This window comes from Rhinolophus sinicus, linkage group LG12, assembly GCF_036562045.2.
Source record: "Rhinolophus sinicus isolate RSC01 linkage group LG12, ASM3656204v1, whole genome shotgun sequence".
Classification (NCBI taxonomy): domain Eukaryota; kingdom Metazoa; phylum Chordata; class Mammalia; order Chiroptera; family Rhinolophidae; genus Rhinolophus; species Rhinolophus sinicus.
Genome location: NC_133761.1, coordinates 11868464 through 11883449, shown reverse-complemented (window position 1 = coordinate 11883449; position 14986 = coordinate 11868464). Strand labels below are relative to the sequence as shown.

Below are 14986 nucleotides of genomic sequence, written 5' to 3'. Positions count from 1 at the left end.
ATAGACTCTGGAGGGATCTGATTCAAGGGGTGAATGGAGCCCCATATTGCAAGATCCTGACCACTTGCTGGGCCTTTTTGTCAACCACCTCATGTCTCACTCTCTAAACCCTCAGTCTGTTTCCCCTTGCCACCAATCTACCCCCACCTCTTTCCATCCTCTTTGTCCTTTTCTTCTTTTGCGGTCTTTTCTCGTGCCTCAGTATATTTAAAGGAAACCTTTAAGGGAATGTTTAAAAATGCATCTGACAGCCCATCACTGCCCTCTCACAGGAACATGCATCTGACAAGTCTCTTTATTTTTCTCTCTTCCATGCAGATGAGACGGTGGAATCTTATGAGCACTTGGCCCTCAAAGTTTTACACTCTTGGAAGGATATCCCAGAGGTTGGATGTAGGCTGGTTCCTGAACACATAGAAACTCGCCCACTGTACCACAAGGATAAGCCAGGAATGGAGCAGGTAGTGGCCAAGCCAGTTCTGGCCCCACTAGGACTGTTCATCCCCAAGGAATATGACTTTTCCCCTGAAAGTCAATCTTCTGTGCCCTAGAAGAATGGTTCTCAAACAGGGACCATTTTGACACACACACACCGCCCCATCCTAGGACCTTTAGCAATGTCTGGAAACATTTTTGGTTGTCTCAAGTGGGTGGGGGTGCTACTAGCATCTAGTGGGTGGAGGTCGGGATGCTATTAAACATCCTGCACTGCACAAGAAAGCTCTTTACAAAGAAGAATTATTCAACCCCAAATGTCAGTAATGTCGAGGTTGAGAAACTATGCCCTAATCAGTGTCAGACTTACTGCTTTCTCCTTCTTAGGATTTGAGTTGGCAAACTCTTTTGGAAGAATCCTGACATTTCAAAAACTTCCAAACTCATCTAATATGCCCAAGGCCTTGTCCAAAATCTATCAGTAACCACATAGCCCACTAGTTTTCCCAGGGAAGTCATAGACGGTGGCTTGCTTTGAAGAACTGGCAAGAAGTTGTGTGGAATATGTAACTAGAAATCTGGGTTAGGAGTTGGAAGGGAAAAGAAGGTAAACTTTACTAAGAACCTTCTGTGTACTAGGTCCTTTACATAAATTATCTCACGTAATGAGGATGCTCATAGAATGGTTTACCCAAACCGTGGCCGTTTTGAGAGTGGAAAAGGGCACTATTAATAATTAAGCTGTACAGGGGGCCCACCCTGGGGTTTTCCTAGGCAAACGAGGCTGTGTGGGTCACTTTACTTTAATTCCTTAATACAGTCTCAGCATGTACTTAATATGATCCTTGTAAGATAAGAAAATTGAGGTTCAGAGAATTTAAGTAATTTGCTCAAAGTTTCTCAGCTGGCATTTCACCCAGACAGTTGGAGGCCCTTGTCTGGTCCCAGCACTGGACTCACTCACTGTGTAACGGGCAAGGCATATGAACTGGACTATCCTAGCACAGGAATACCCCACCTTACTATCCCAGCAGTACTGGAGTGTAAACCTAGTGATAGCACGTGTCAGGGAGTGCCTTGAAAGGGTAAACCTTACCAGATGGAAAAGCTTATTATTGCTTCTTGAAATTTACTACAATGTTTGAAATTACTTAGTTACTGGTATCCTTCCTGTCAGCTGTGGCTTTTTGATGAAAGGTGAATGTCAATGTATCTTTAGAGAATAAATCATCCACTTTTCCCTAGGACTGTTAATCCTCCATTGAATGGGTTCTTCTCTTCCCAAATGCTAAAGCTTTTCTTATATCTTCCCTTCCCCAGAACATCTTTTTGCCCCCTAGCCACGTCTCCCATCCACCTGTAACCTAAATAGCCACGTTAGTGGAAGCCCCACTTCCTTCTTATAAAATCCCCCCGACCCCTCCCCCCAGCCATTGTCCATCTCTCACTGTCTTGCCGGAGCTGACAGAGGACTTAGAATGTACACAACAGATCTGACACGGAATCCACCAGACCTTTTCCCCACATGGGCTCCTAAGTATCTTGCAACAGGGTAAATGAAGTCTGATGTATGGAGTTCAATGCAATGGATGGTAGGCCCTATTCTGCCACTCACTAGCTGCAGGACTTCAGATCATTTCTTTGACTTCTCTGAGCCTTAGTTTCTTTATATGTAGCACAGAAATGTAGCTGGGTGAGCATTAATGGGGATAATGGATGTTAAGTTATATTCAAAACAATGAAGCATGGTATTTCTGACAGATAGTGTTATCTTTTTCATCTGTAAGCGTTTGTAGAAAGAGCAGTCTCTGGAGTCAACACGCAAGGGTTGAATCCAGACTCTACTACATACTGTCTGTGTAAGCACAGGCAAGATGCTTGCTCATCTGCTAAGTAAGAATAATGACATCTACCCAGTGCAAAGATTGGGAGAGTTAATGGGATAATGCTTATCAAATGCACAGTTTGTGTCTACACAGAGTAGATGTTCAGTAAAGGTTTGCTTGCCCTTCTCCTGCTTTTAATATATGCTCTGATTAATTCTTACTCAAAATGTAAGTTTTGTCTTTGTCAGCAAATATTCTAAACATGTATGAAGCTACCAAGATGTATCTAATATCCATTTCTAGTAAAGAGATCTGTTAAAACCGTGAATGATCAGTTGTTCACAAGCTCCTCCCTCAAAGCTCAAGGAGGTCTTTTTTTCTTAACTAGGGCCGCCTGCAGATGTGGGTGGACATGTTCCCCAAAGATATGCCTCAGCCTGGACCTCCTGTTGACATTTCACCAAGGCAACCCAAAGGGTAAGTCACTGCAGCCCCTGCCCACACCCCCTTTAGGGGGAGAGACCATGTTAGCAGACTAAAAGATCATGACATTTCATCTGGTGTCTAATATGTCACATTGATTAATTGGCACCTGATAATTGTACCTCACTTTTCACCTGGCCCATTACAGCAGGAGCTGAGTGGTGGTTGATGGGAGTAGGGTGGAGATTGGAATGGTGGCCCCTGTTTTATGGCAGGGGTTACTGAGCTTCAACATTCTGAAAAATGTTGATTCATAGAGAGAGGATCTGCTCAGAGAAATTCACAGCCTTGGTGATTCCAGGGGGGACACTTGCTATTGATGGAACTAGAACTTTAGTGTTGGTATTTTTGAACTTGGTAAAGCGGAGGTAGCAATACCAGAATCACATAGATACCAGCTGAATCAGCTTTCAAGGTTTTCCACCTAATCCTGCCTTCCCTCATTCCAGATATGAACTGAGAGTAACCATATGGAATACGGAAGATGTCATTTTAGAGGATGAGAATATCTTCACAGGACAAAAGTCAAGTGATATTTATGTGAAAGGGTAAAGTCATCAACAAACGCCATCTCGCTTTCCTTCCCCTCCTCACCTCTTTAACCTCTAACCAAACCTATGCCTCATGGAGATACTCCAACCACATTCCACAAAAGGAGTTCGTCTTATTCACCTTGTTACACAAAGTCACTTTCTTTGTCAAATATTTGTCTCATTTGGCCAATTTGCTAAGAATTATTATCTTATGAAAATATTTTTGTGAAGAAATCTTATTATATAAACATCTCTTTCAGTTAATTGTTGGAGACCTAAGTTTTTTGAGTGACATTTAAAATACCTTTATACCTGAAGGAAGTAAAGAGATGAAGTGCTATTGATGAAAGACTAAGTGTTAAGACGATTGTAAGACTAATACAAAAGCTAAAATTTAGACCTTCGCATTGGCTAGTTCTACTGATAAAAAAGATACCAACCTAGGACTCAGGAAACAAAGCATTGTATATCTCTCTTACATCTAGGCTATGACATAAATGCCTTAGTAGACTTCCTGTCAGTCAGGGAGGGAGATGAGGGGGTAAAAAAATCAGAAGCAAAAGGGACATAAACACGTACCCTCAGAAAAAACTTATCTCAGCCCCATCTTGGGATCTCTTTGTCTTCCCCAACCAAGAAATCTTCTTCATTGACTCTCCCACTTCTAGTAGGCCATTAAATCTTGTCCATTTTACCTCCCAAATAGCCACCAGCACTGTCTGTTGTCTTCATCTTCACCACACCACCACCATCATCTTTTCCTCCATCATCCCTTGCTGAGCCACTGAAATACCAAAACCATCTGAATTGGTCCCTCCATATTCACTCTTGCTTCCAATAATTGGTTCTCTGTGTTGAAACTTGAGTTATCTTTTTAAAACACAATCTGATCATGTCAGTCCTATACTTAAAATCCTTTAATGGCATCCTATTTTCTCTGGACAAAGATTCAAATCCCTAATATGTCCTAAAATACTCCATATGACTGGCCCCTGACTATCTCTCCAGCCTCATCTCACTGGATCAAGACTCCGCCTTGCTTTCTGCTCTGTAATCCACTGAGCTCCTTTCCCTTCTTAGAATGTATACAATAGGGCCTTTGCACATCTCTCTCTGGTGATTTCTGCTGCCCTACCCTTATCCCTCCATCCCCTTCCTCCATGGCAATAGCTCCATGAGGGCAAGGACCATCTCTGTTTACTCTCCATCCCTCCTCTAGCATCTAACTCACTCCTTCCGTCATAACAGATACCACATATATATTGCTTGAGTGAGCACCATCTTTAGCTAAATAATTGTGTCCATACCACAAGTGGTACCACTTCTCTGGGAAGAGAATGGTCTTTACCCTCCCCTGCCCTGTGGGGGAGGGATGTCTGTTTTCAGAAAACACATGGTTTGGAATTATCAATTAGTTTGTATCAAAGTGTCTATCTGCTCAATAATTGATTCACCATGAATTAAGTACCAGGGGAAAATGTGAACTGTAGCTTATTTTATGCTGGGGATGGAGACGGAAACCAGATAATACTAAGAAGAAAGAACAGTGTAGATAATTTGGTGTACACAAAACACTTTATAGTTGTTACCTCATATAATTCCTCAGAACAGCCCTATGAGCTAGGTACTATCATTGTTTCTATTTTCCAGATGAAACAAAGGCACAGAGAGCTTAGATAACTTTCCTTTGGCTGCACAGTTAGTAAGTGGTTGAGCCAAGATAGAAACCCTGGTGGGTGCAGGCAACCCGCCACACGGATACAGGCCTGCTGGGTTTTTGAGACCCACAAACAGAGAGGAGGCGCCAGTTACAGGCCTGATATCCCAAGTCTAAAGAGGGCTCCCAGGGTGAGAGAAAACTGATTACACTTTCACTTCCTATTTCCTGAATTTTCCTTCATTATTGCTTGGGGCTTCAGGTCTTTCCAAGACCAACTGGAGACACTTCCCTAACCTGGCTTGGAATGAGAATCTTGTTTCTGTTTTAGACTCTTTGACCTCTATTTTCCCCTTTCAGATTCAAGGGAAACTTGCATCTAAATCCAACTATGTCATAATCTTAAAACTATGATCTACAACCACAGTAAGACCTAGCCGGACAATCAACTCTAATGCGTCTTTTGGAGCAAAAATTAATATGAGACCCAGTATTATATTGTATTATATTATATTATATTATATTATATTATATTATATTATATTATATTATACCCAGTCTTTTTTTACTATAAGACTATAGTTTTTGCTCCAAAAGATGCATTACAGCTGATTGTCTGGCTAGGTCTTATTTTCAGGGAAACACGGTCGTTAATTCACTGTGGCTTATACTGATGCCTGAATAATGTGCTCTGAGGGTTCAACTCTTTTTCAATTTTTATTCAGGTGGCTAAAGGGTTTGGAAGATGACAAGCAAGAGACAGACGTGCATTACAACTCCCTGACCGGAGAGGGGAACTTCAACTGGCGCTTCCTGTTTCCGTTTCAGTATCTCCCAGCTGAGAAGCAAATGGTTATCACCAAGAGGGAGAACATCTTTTCCTTAGAGAAGATGGAGTGTAAGACGCCAGCTGTGTTGGTGCTTCAGGTTTGGGATTTTGAAAGGCTGTCCTCGGATGACTTTCTGGGTAAGCCAGTGGCTTCATCAAACTCATATTGATGCTGAGGGTTTTGTCCCACTTTGGGGGGAGCTTGGTCTGATTTAGCTATAAGGATAATAATTTCGTTGCTATTTATGATAGCAAAACATTGGAAGTGCTTCAAATAGCCATTGATAGGGTATTGGCTGAACAAGTTATGGTGGATCCATATGGTGGAAGAGACATATTCAGACATAAAGGGACCTTTGCTTTACCACTAAGAAGCTGTTAAATTTTGAGCTAATTATTGGTCCACTCTGCCTCAGTTTGCCTCAGTTGTAAAAATGGGGATAGTAGTATTACATATCTTAGAGGGTGTCGGGAGATGTAAATATGATAATACAATTTAAAAACTAAGCACAGTGCTTTCTATATAGTAAGCACTCATTAATGATAACCCTGCAGCCATTAAAATACTAGAATATTTCATGAGGTGGATAGTTGTGCAAGATGCAGTAAGTGAAAAAAAGTGTCAGAAAAAAGAAACCCTTTCTATAAAATATATGTTTATATGTACAGCAGAAAGTGAAGTTCACAGACAGGTAAGGAGAGAGAAAGCCTGACATAAGGACGAGAACTAATGCATAGAGCAGTGGTCAACTCTGGGGGAATGAATGATGGCACATTTTCCTATTATTTTTTGCATATGTGCATGCTCTAAATGTTCACAATGAACAAATATGCCTTTTGTAATAGGGAAAGGCTATTTTTAAAAAATACATGATGCTTTCATGGCATTACCTTACACTGCCTTATATTCGTTCACTCATTGAAAATACATGGGTGAGAGAGAGAAGCTACAAAGTTAATAAGATGAGTCCCCGACCTAGAGGGGTTTAGTGGACTCCAAGAGGGAGGTGAGGTACAGGAAGGGGGATCTCACAGGGTGACCTATGCTAAGGCAGGGGAAGGTTCAAAAGACGGGCATGTGAGGCAGACCGCACTCAGGGAAGATGCCAAGAGCAATGGCGCTGAAAACCGAGGTTTAAAAGTTATATATTGTGGCTGTGCTCTTGTCTTCTACCCGCTACCACATCATTAATGCTTTGAGGGCACCAATCATGGCTTGGTCAGATTTGTACCCCTAATACCTGGCACATGCTAGTGACCCAATATGCTGATTGAATGACTAGTGAGTGGATGGATGGATGGATGGATGGATGGATGGATGGATGGATGGATGGATGGATGGATAAATAAATAAATGAGGATGTTGATTGATTTTAAAAGCCCTTCCACAACTGTCACTGGTTTATCTTCACAGGCTCCCTGGAAATGAACCTCAATAGTTTCCCCCGAGCAGCCAAGTCTGCCAAAGCCTGTGATCTCACCAAATTTGAAAATGCAAGTGAGCAGAACAAGATCTCCATATTCCAGCAAAAGCGTGTGCGGGGCTGGTGGCCTTTTGCTAAAAGCAAAGAACTCACAGTAAGTGACAGCTGTAGGAGATGGGGTGGGGCTCAGACAGGGGACATGATGCTCTTTAATCGAGTCATTTGGTGAACTTCAAGTGAAGTGCCTTGCAATAAATGACACAGAGCCCTTGAGGGCAAAGGTTCTGCTGAGAAGTAAGAATTTTGATAACTTTATAAATGCATTAAGCCTTCCATATTTCAGCATACTTAATTTAATAGCTCTCTATGTCAAGGTGGTTTTCTATCCTCTTGGCTTGAACTTGTGCCCCTGGCAATAATTTTTTCCGACACTTCTTGAAATTATGCATAAAATCCTGACTAATGTACAGTTTTACATAACTACCTCATCCCTTCCCCCTCAAACGTGAGACTCAGTTTAAAAAGTGATCCATCCTTTTAAAGCTTCCTTGAGAGAGTGATGCAGGGAGAGCCATTTATCCCTTTTTCACACTGCTAACTTGGTCCACACTGTGTGGGCCATGCTGTGGGAATTCAGACCTTTCACAAATAGCAGGGAGAAAGTGTCTTCTGGCCTTCCTTTCACTGCTCCTCTGTAAGGGCAATTGCTCCTCATTGCTCCTCTGTAAGGGCAAAGGGATGCCTTAAGTGATGGGTGAAGTTGAGAAAAGGGACTGAAACTGCCTCATGGCCTCTTTTCTCTGCTCCTATCCTCTACTTGGGGCCAGTGTGATCTCCCCTCTGCTCCTCTGGCCAGTGGCAGCAGCGTACCCAGGTCAGGATGCTCCTGGTGGCAGATCTGGAGAGATACCTATTTCTGTGTGTGTGTGTGTGTGTGTGTGTGTGTGTGTGTGTGTGTGTGTGCTTTAGGGGCGCCGTAGGTGCAAGGCAAGGATTCCCTTTGCACCTGACGGGGTAAATGGCAGCTGCCGGCCTGACTCCATGGTGTCTAGAGTAATTATGTTTTCTAAGAGTTTTTCTTTCTTCCCTCCATTTATTCTCAGTGTAATCCCTTCTGGTTGGTGAGATTGGGAAAAGAAAATGAAGTTCCAGGCAGGCTCATTCTTCCCAGTTCTCTCAGGTACTTCCTGAGGGTTTGCTACATGGTAGCCTCTGTACTTAGTTCTAAGCTTCACAGCTTAGCACATAATAGATGCTCAGTCAACGAATTGATTGATTGATGAGTGGGTGAATTCCGAAACGAAGTAAGCATGGCCTTTACCCTCAACCAGCTCAGAGTCCAGTGAGAAGAACAGATGTATCAGCAGTGTGGTCACACATGGATGAGTCAAAGTGTAAATGACACAGAAGAAGAGAGAGGACGGAAGGAGCTACTTCTCTCTGAGGGAGCGTAGGGTCAAGTAGGGCAGGACGTGAATTTTCCAAGGACAAAGGATGATGAAAAGGTAAAGCCACCCAGTAGCAAAGAAGACTCCTAGTGTCCAGATCTTGGTTTCTAAATATCAGTTCCTGCTACAAAGATGCCACCGGGCATCTTGGTTCCTAAATATCAGTTCCTGCTACAAAGATGCCACCAGGCATCTCTGGAGAAATGGCTAACTCCAGGTCTAGGACACATAAAACACAAGATAAGTCTCATTGTGACAAACAGGACAGTTTGAACAACAAAGAATGGCTAAGCTTTGGGCAGAAAGCTTTTTCTGAGTTTTGAATTACTTCCTTAATTTAGCTACCCAGAAATGGAATTCCTAGTCTAGAGGATAACTACGTTAAATAACGCACACGCAACCACACCATAAAACGTATGTATATACATATGTATATATGTATAGGTATGTATATGTGTGTGTGTGTATGTTTGTGTGTATTCCTCTTCTTAAAGGATTTCGTCATCATACACCCCCACCACTAATGTATGAAAACGCCTCATGTTGTGCCAGTGATTTGTGTTTAATAAGCAATAATGATTGCGGAAGAAAGCATGTCTGACCAGAAGGCGGTCACTTCTCAGGCTGCCTGGCATCGCTCTCCAGGCTCGGGGAAGTTTGAAGCCCGTCATTAACATATGCAGTACAATCAATCTAGTCTTTCAGGACCTTTCTGTCCATCCATAGATGTCATTCAGTTAATAGACAGTCTCTTGAACAGTCCTTTTTTTTTTTTCTAGCTCTGATTTAAAATTACATTTGGAGGATGTGATTAACTTAAGACCTCTCCTGGGTGCTTGGTTGAATACTGCCGACTGAAATAGGATGTGGAACCCTCTGGATGGAGAGATAAGGAATAAGGAGCAGCATTTATCAAAATATGTCCGTAAACACCTTCCCTCTGCTGCCTTTGTGATACCAAATACATGCTCTGGGACCACTCAGGCGGGACAGGGAAGAGGGGACAAAGCTCTTGATGATAATAATTGATGACTCCTCTGCCAAGGGCAGAATTCATTTTATATTCTTTGCCTCCCTGTCCTTTGCATTTTTTTCCTGTGGGAAGACAGGTCCTTGGGATATCTCTGGGTGTTTTCTGTATGGGCAGAATATGTTTCTCATTAAGTCATGTGTTTCTGTCCACGAAATAGTGTTGAAGGTAAGAACGATACATTTTTAAGAAGTTACTATTTACCAGGCACTAGGTTGAGCATTGTATTTGTGCTATTTCATTTATAACTGATTTTATTTCTTCAGATAGTAAATGATTATAAGCCAAATAGTACATGTGTGTCTGTGTATATGTGGGACTCTCTCTTTTCACAAAACTCGAAGTAACATCATTTCAGGGCTTTTATTGTTCATCATAAAAATGGCTTCTCCCAGGACCCGAAAGATAACCTTCTCTCAAAATAAAGTAACAGGACAGTCAGAATGCTTCCTGGCACTCTCCCACATGATAACACTTTTTCTGGAAGGTTGGTGATGCCCCAGCAGATCTTTGTGATGACAAACGGAAACTTTTGTCTCTGTGCAGGGCAAGGTTGAAGCTGAGTTCCATCTAGTTACCGCAGAAGAAGCTGAGAAAAATCCTGTGGGAAAAGCCAGAAAGGAGCCCGAGCCTCTGGCCAAGCCCAAGTGAGTGGAATCGTGGGTGGGAGCCCCGGAAGTGCGAAAGGCCTTTGCGTCCCCACATCAGAGGATGGGGCCATTTCTTTTGATAATCCCCTCTGGGAGAACTGAGAAACGAGGAGGCAGTCAATAGGTGCCATCCAATCCATGTAGCTGTTTGTTTCTTTCATTGAAAAATATTCTGGAAATAATCCAGAGCATTTGGCAAATGTAGAAGGTGCTTTTCTGTAATACTACCACATAAGCATGTCCTAATTTTGTGTATTTTTTTACTTACGTTTTTCATGTGAATATGAATTTCACATGAATTATTTTTCTACTTGTTCTCCAGTCATGCATACAAATCTGCCTTCATGTTTTATGTATCCTTTGCTGCAAAGTTTTGCTCTGTTTCCATAGTTGATATAATTAGGATTTTATTTTAATGGCTGTGAAATATTCCATAGACGTGGTGCCCTTAATTGAATTGGTTGCCATTCTGTAATTAAATATTTAATTTATGTCTACCTTTTTTTTAATTATCATAATATGATGAAAATGCTTCCCCTTTATAAATTATTACTTTAAATTCCCAGAAGTAGAATTACTAGAAGAAAGGGTTACCCTATTCAATTTAATCCAGGGTTACAATGTCAATTAAAAAGTAAGTATATATAGATATGAAATATGTATACAAAATACTCTCAAATTGTATGTGTGCTATCCCTCCCCAGACCCCAAGTGTCTCAAGATGACCGAACCTACCTTCCATCTATCATAGTGTTAGGGGCATAGTGGATGCTTATTTATTGATTATTTCAAAATTATTTATTGAGTTCCTACAACGTGTACCTACTGAAAAAACACTTTGAAGAACACCGAAGAAATATGACATAAGCCCTGCCTTCTAGATGATCTCAATCTACTTAGGAAGAACACACAGACTCATAAAATAGTTCAGAGTGTAGAAGACAAATATGCTAAGTTTAAAAAGGGGCTCGGTCAAGTGATAGGTGAGATAGGAATTCAGAAAGATAGGGATAATCCATGGACAGGGGTGGTTAGGGTGGGCTTCATGGAAGAGGTGGGGCTTGAGCTGGTCAGGGATGGACCAGGAAGGCACTCAGACATCTGTCTGGGTTCTAACTAGATTCTTGCCCTCCTCCAGACAAACCTGTAAATGATGAGGAATCATTATGGCCCCTGCTTTAAGGCAACATGGCCTTCTTTTCCCATCCTCAGTCCTCTCCTTGTGGGCCTCCAGAAAATGGGAGTCAGAAATATGTCCTGGGGTCTACAGAATCCTGCATGTGGACAACACGGGCCCCTTCCCTGATTTTCTCTTGCTTCTCTCTTAGCCGCCCAGATACCTCCTTCTCCTGGTTCGTGAGCCCCTTCAAGTGCCTGTACCACCTTATCTGGAAGAATTACAAGAAGTACATCATCATCGCTTTCATTCTGATTATCCTCATCGTCTTCCTGGTCCTCTTCATCTACACCTTGCCGGGAGCCATCAGCCGAAAGATTGTCGTGGGCTCATAGAGGATGAGGAAGGACCCAGACCCATCCTTTCTACTAATCCTCTCTTCCTCGTCTGTAAATATCTGAGAGTGTGCTCTGTGCATACACTGTGCTAGGTGCCAAGGGAATGAATCCAAAAGGCCCAAGAACCAGTCCCTCTGTCTAGACCAGGGGTGTCCAAACTGCGGCCCGTGGGCCAACTGCGGCCCATGATCCGTTGTTAATTGGCCCACAGCAAATTCCAAAAATATATTTAGTTTACTTAAATAAACCAGGTGAGGCAATACGTACTTCACCTCGAGTGAATGGCCCAGCTGTTTGTGTATTTTACCGCATATGGCCATTGGTGAAAAACGTTGAAAAACGTTTGGACACCCCTGGTGTAGACAGATCGGCTCTTCTTGGAGACGATGGAAAGGAGCAATCTCTCCCTATGCCAACCCCTGTCACCACTTTTCACACTTGGAAGCTTTAAGTCCTGTTTTCGACTATGGGCAGCATGAAATAACGACTCCTTCGCCTCCGAGTAATAAAGGTGACCTCAGATGGACTTAGGTGAATGTTTTCGTTACGTAATTGGTTTTATTCTGAGAGGTTTAATCCTGGGCCTGAGATTTAATTGGAAGGACTTCCTTTTCAATAAAAATTTTACATCAAATAAGCCGAACGCATTGTAGCAATTACTAGGCAGTTAACCTGTCCCATCCCTCTTAACCTTGTTTAATGCTTCCAGTTTATAAAGCACATTCACTTATTCGGGCTGCAAAACCGGCGTGGAGAAAATTTCATATAAATCACCTGAAGCACATCATTGTTGAAATTCTCATCTAGAGTTGAGATGTTCCTGGTTTTCCATTAAAGTTAACACTTGTGGAAATAGTGCTCAGTAGCTGTAGTGAGTTCTGGAGAAATCTATATGGATTTATACTGTATGGAAATTTCCGAGGGGGAATTTTATAAATATAAATTATAATTTTGTGTCTGTGTGTAGCTCCATGTGCCAGGAGGAATTCTCTTCAGCCAGATATATAGACCCCACTAAATATGGTGGGCCCATAGCCCATGATGCAAATGGCCATCCTTGGCACTCTTCAACACGTAGTCTTACCACCATATGTGGTGGGTTCTATCATGACTCTCAAGCACAAATTAATTTCAAAAGCAGTCTTAGAAACAATAGCCTATGTACTTGTCAGATAGGGCCAGTTTTTCTTGAAAGTAAACCTTTGATCTTCAAAGTAACACAGTCTGGATCGGCCATTCCATCCAAAGCAGTGAGGGGTTGGTGTTATCAGTTAAAATAAGGAAACAAAGGAATTGGAAGGTTTGTCCTCAGACACGAATAAATATGGCAACCATGCCTTCTTCCTATCAGGAGTGGCCATTTGGTGGCATTGAAGAGGCTGGATTGGGGTTCCTTTTTTGACACCAGAAGTGCCATGGCTTCTGTTTTCTTTTAATAGCCTGACAATGTGTAACTCTCTTAAGATGAAGGATATTTGATTCCCCAGGGGAAGTCCTTGTAGAATGTTCCTGATTCATCAAAGAAAGATTAAAGTATGTTTTGTGTGATTCTAGACTTAGTGTTTTTTACTGGATTGTGGCTCACACCATAGTAACCATAATGCCCCATGTTCCTGAAATGCTAAAAAAATAGAGCATTTCTGACATTGGCAACGTTTCCTAGTGGGATTAGTTCTGTACACTGGTTCATTCTTAACTGTGGAATAACACAGCCACCAATAACGATGTAGTCAAAAATACTTTAAAATATATACATTGAGCACATTGTAAATTAAAAAAATAGATTAGAAAACTATATGTATAGCATGATGTAAAAAGAAAATTTAAATACATGCATAAGTAAACTGGCTGGAGGAATATGCCAAAACATCAACAGTGATTATCTTTAAGTAACAGTATCTTTTCCTTCTTGTCTTCTGTTTCTCCTAAAACTTCTAAAATAAAAATGTATTATTTTTACTGTAAAAAGTTTAGTAGATAAATAGCAATTTAAATGTGTTCATTTCAAAATATCTATTGGGTGTCTCCTAAGTACTGGGCACTGGGGATGCAGCAGATGTCAGACAAATATAGCCCCTGTCACCACGGATTTTGCATTCTAGTATTTCCTCAAGATCTTGTTTTACCTCCAAATTATGGGACATTCAAGAAGAGCACCTGGGAAGGCATGTGTTTCACGCATGAGGTTTAAGAAAAAGCACAACATACATCTGCGGTGTTGTTGAAAAGGAAAAGAACAGCATTATTTTTGGATAAAGAAGGAAGGCGTCAAACTTTCTGCTGGATTCTGGACAGTAAAATGACATGTCAACTGTTGATAAACAAGACACCTTGTTCAAATCCACAAAAAAATCAAGCTGAAAATGGAAAATCCTTTAAAGTTCAGTAGAGCTTATCAACTATGCTTTGATGTTCAAATACTGAAAAGCCTTAAGCAGAAGTATTTAAAAACACTTTTCCAGATCAGATGGCGTCATAATATGTGAGGAGAGGTGGTAAGCAAGGATAATTCGGGGCTCAGCTGTGTCTGGTGTTCTATATATAGGTTATTGCTTGTGGCCCATCTTGTGTGTAAAAAAACAAAAATACAATAATGTTCTAGGCCTCATTTGCAGGCCTGGCCCTGAAGATAGTACAGTTTAAAAATAAAAAAAGCAATTAGAAACCAATTTCCCAAGAAGTTGTCATGAGTCCCTATTTGTGTTCTTAAATAAGATTAATTTAAATTTATTCATTTGGCAAATTAGAGTTTTTCTTACAGCTAAATCTGTTTCAGAGTGGTTTTGCCTATGTGTTTTACATTTGAATCCTTTCCCCCAAACCAAGCAAAATAAAATGAGTACCCACAACAACACCACCAAACAACCCACAGGATAAGCTATCGAACTCTGTGTCTCCATCAGATGAAACATTTGGTGCTTTTCTTGCTTTCTCCCTTAAAAGACACATAAATGGCAATTACAAGATTGACTTCATAGCTGGGGCCGGTGGCATTTATTTATTCAGCAGATAATTCCTGAGCTCCATCCTCATTCCAGGTGCTGTGATCAACACTGGGGACACCAAAGTATACAGTCAGATGAAGTAAGTCTCTGCTTTAATGGGGCATGGAGTTTGACAGAGAGAAGATGTGAATCAAATCATCACACAGAGAGA

At 41.4% G+C, this 14986-nt stretch overlaps 1 protein-coding gene across 4 annotated transcripts in view; it reads left to right on the top strand.

The window, feature by feature from the left end:
* FER1L6 (fer-1 like family member 6) overlaps positions 1-14573 on the top strand; it is a 132986-nt gene extending 118413 nt beyond the window's left edge. For 3 of the 4 annotated variants that reach the window (XM_074316372.1, XM_074316371.1, XM_019720433.2), the window contains 7 exons: positions 319-461; positions 2650-2738; positions 3194-3292; positions 5660-5901; positions 7178-7341; positions 10212-10312; positions 11644-14572. In XM_074316372.1, the coding sequence (XP_074172473.1) occupies positions 319-461; positions 2650-2738; positions 3194-3292; positions 5660-5901; positions 7178-7341; positions 10212-10312; positions 11644-11827 (1022 nt within the window). In that variant the 3' untranslated portion in view covers positions 11828-14572. Of the gene's footprint in view, positions 1-318; positions 462-2649; positions 2739-3193; positions 3293-5659; positions 5902-7177; positions 7342-10211; positions 10313-11643 lie in introns of all 4 variants that reach the window. The other variant, XM_074316373.1, reaches the window with a different exon arrangement.
* The last annotated feature ends 413 nt before the right edge of the window (positions 14574-14986 follow it).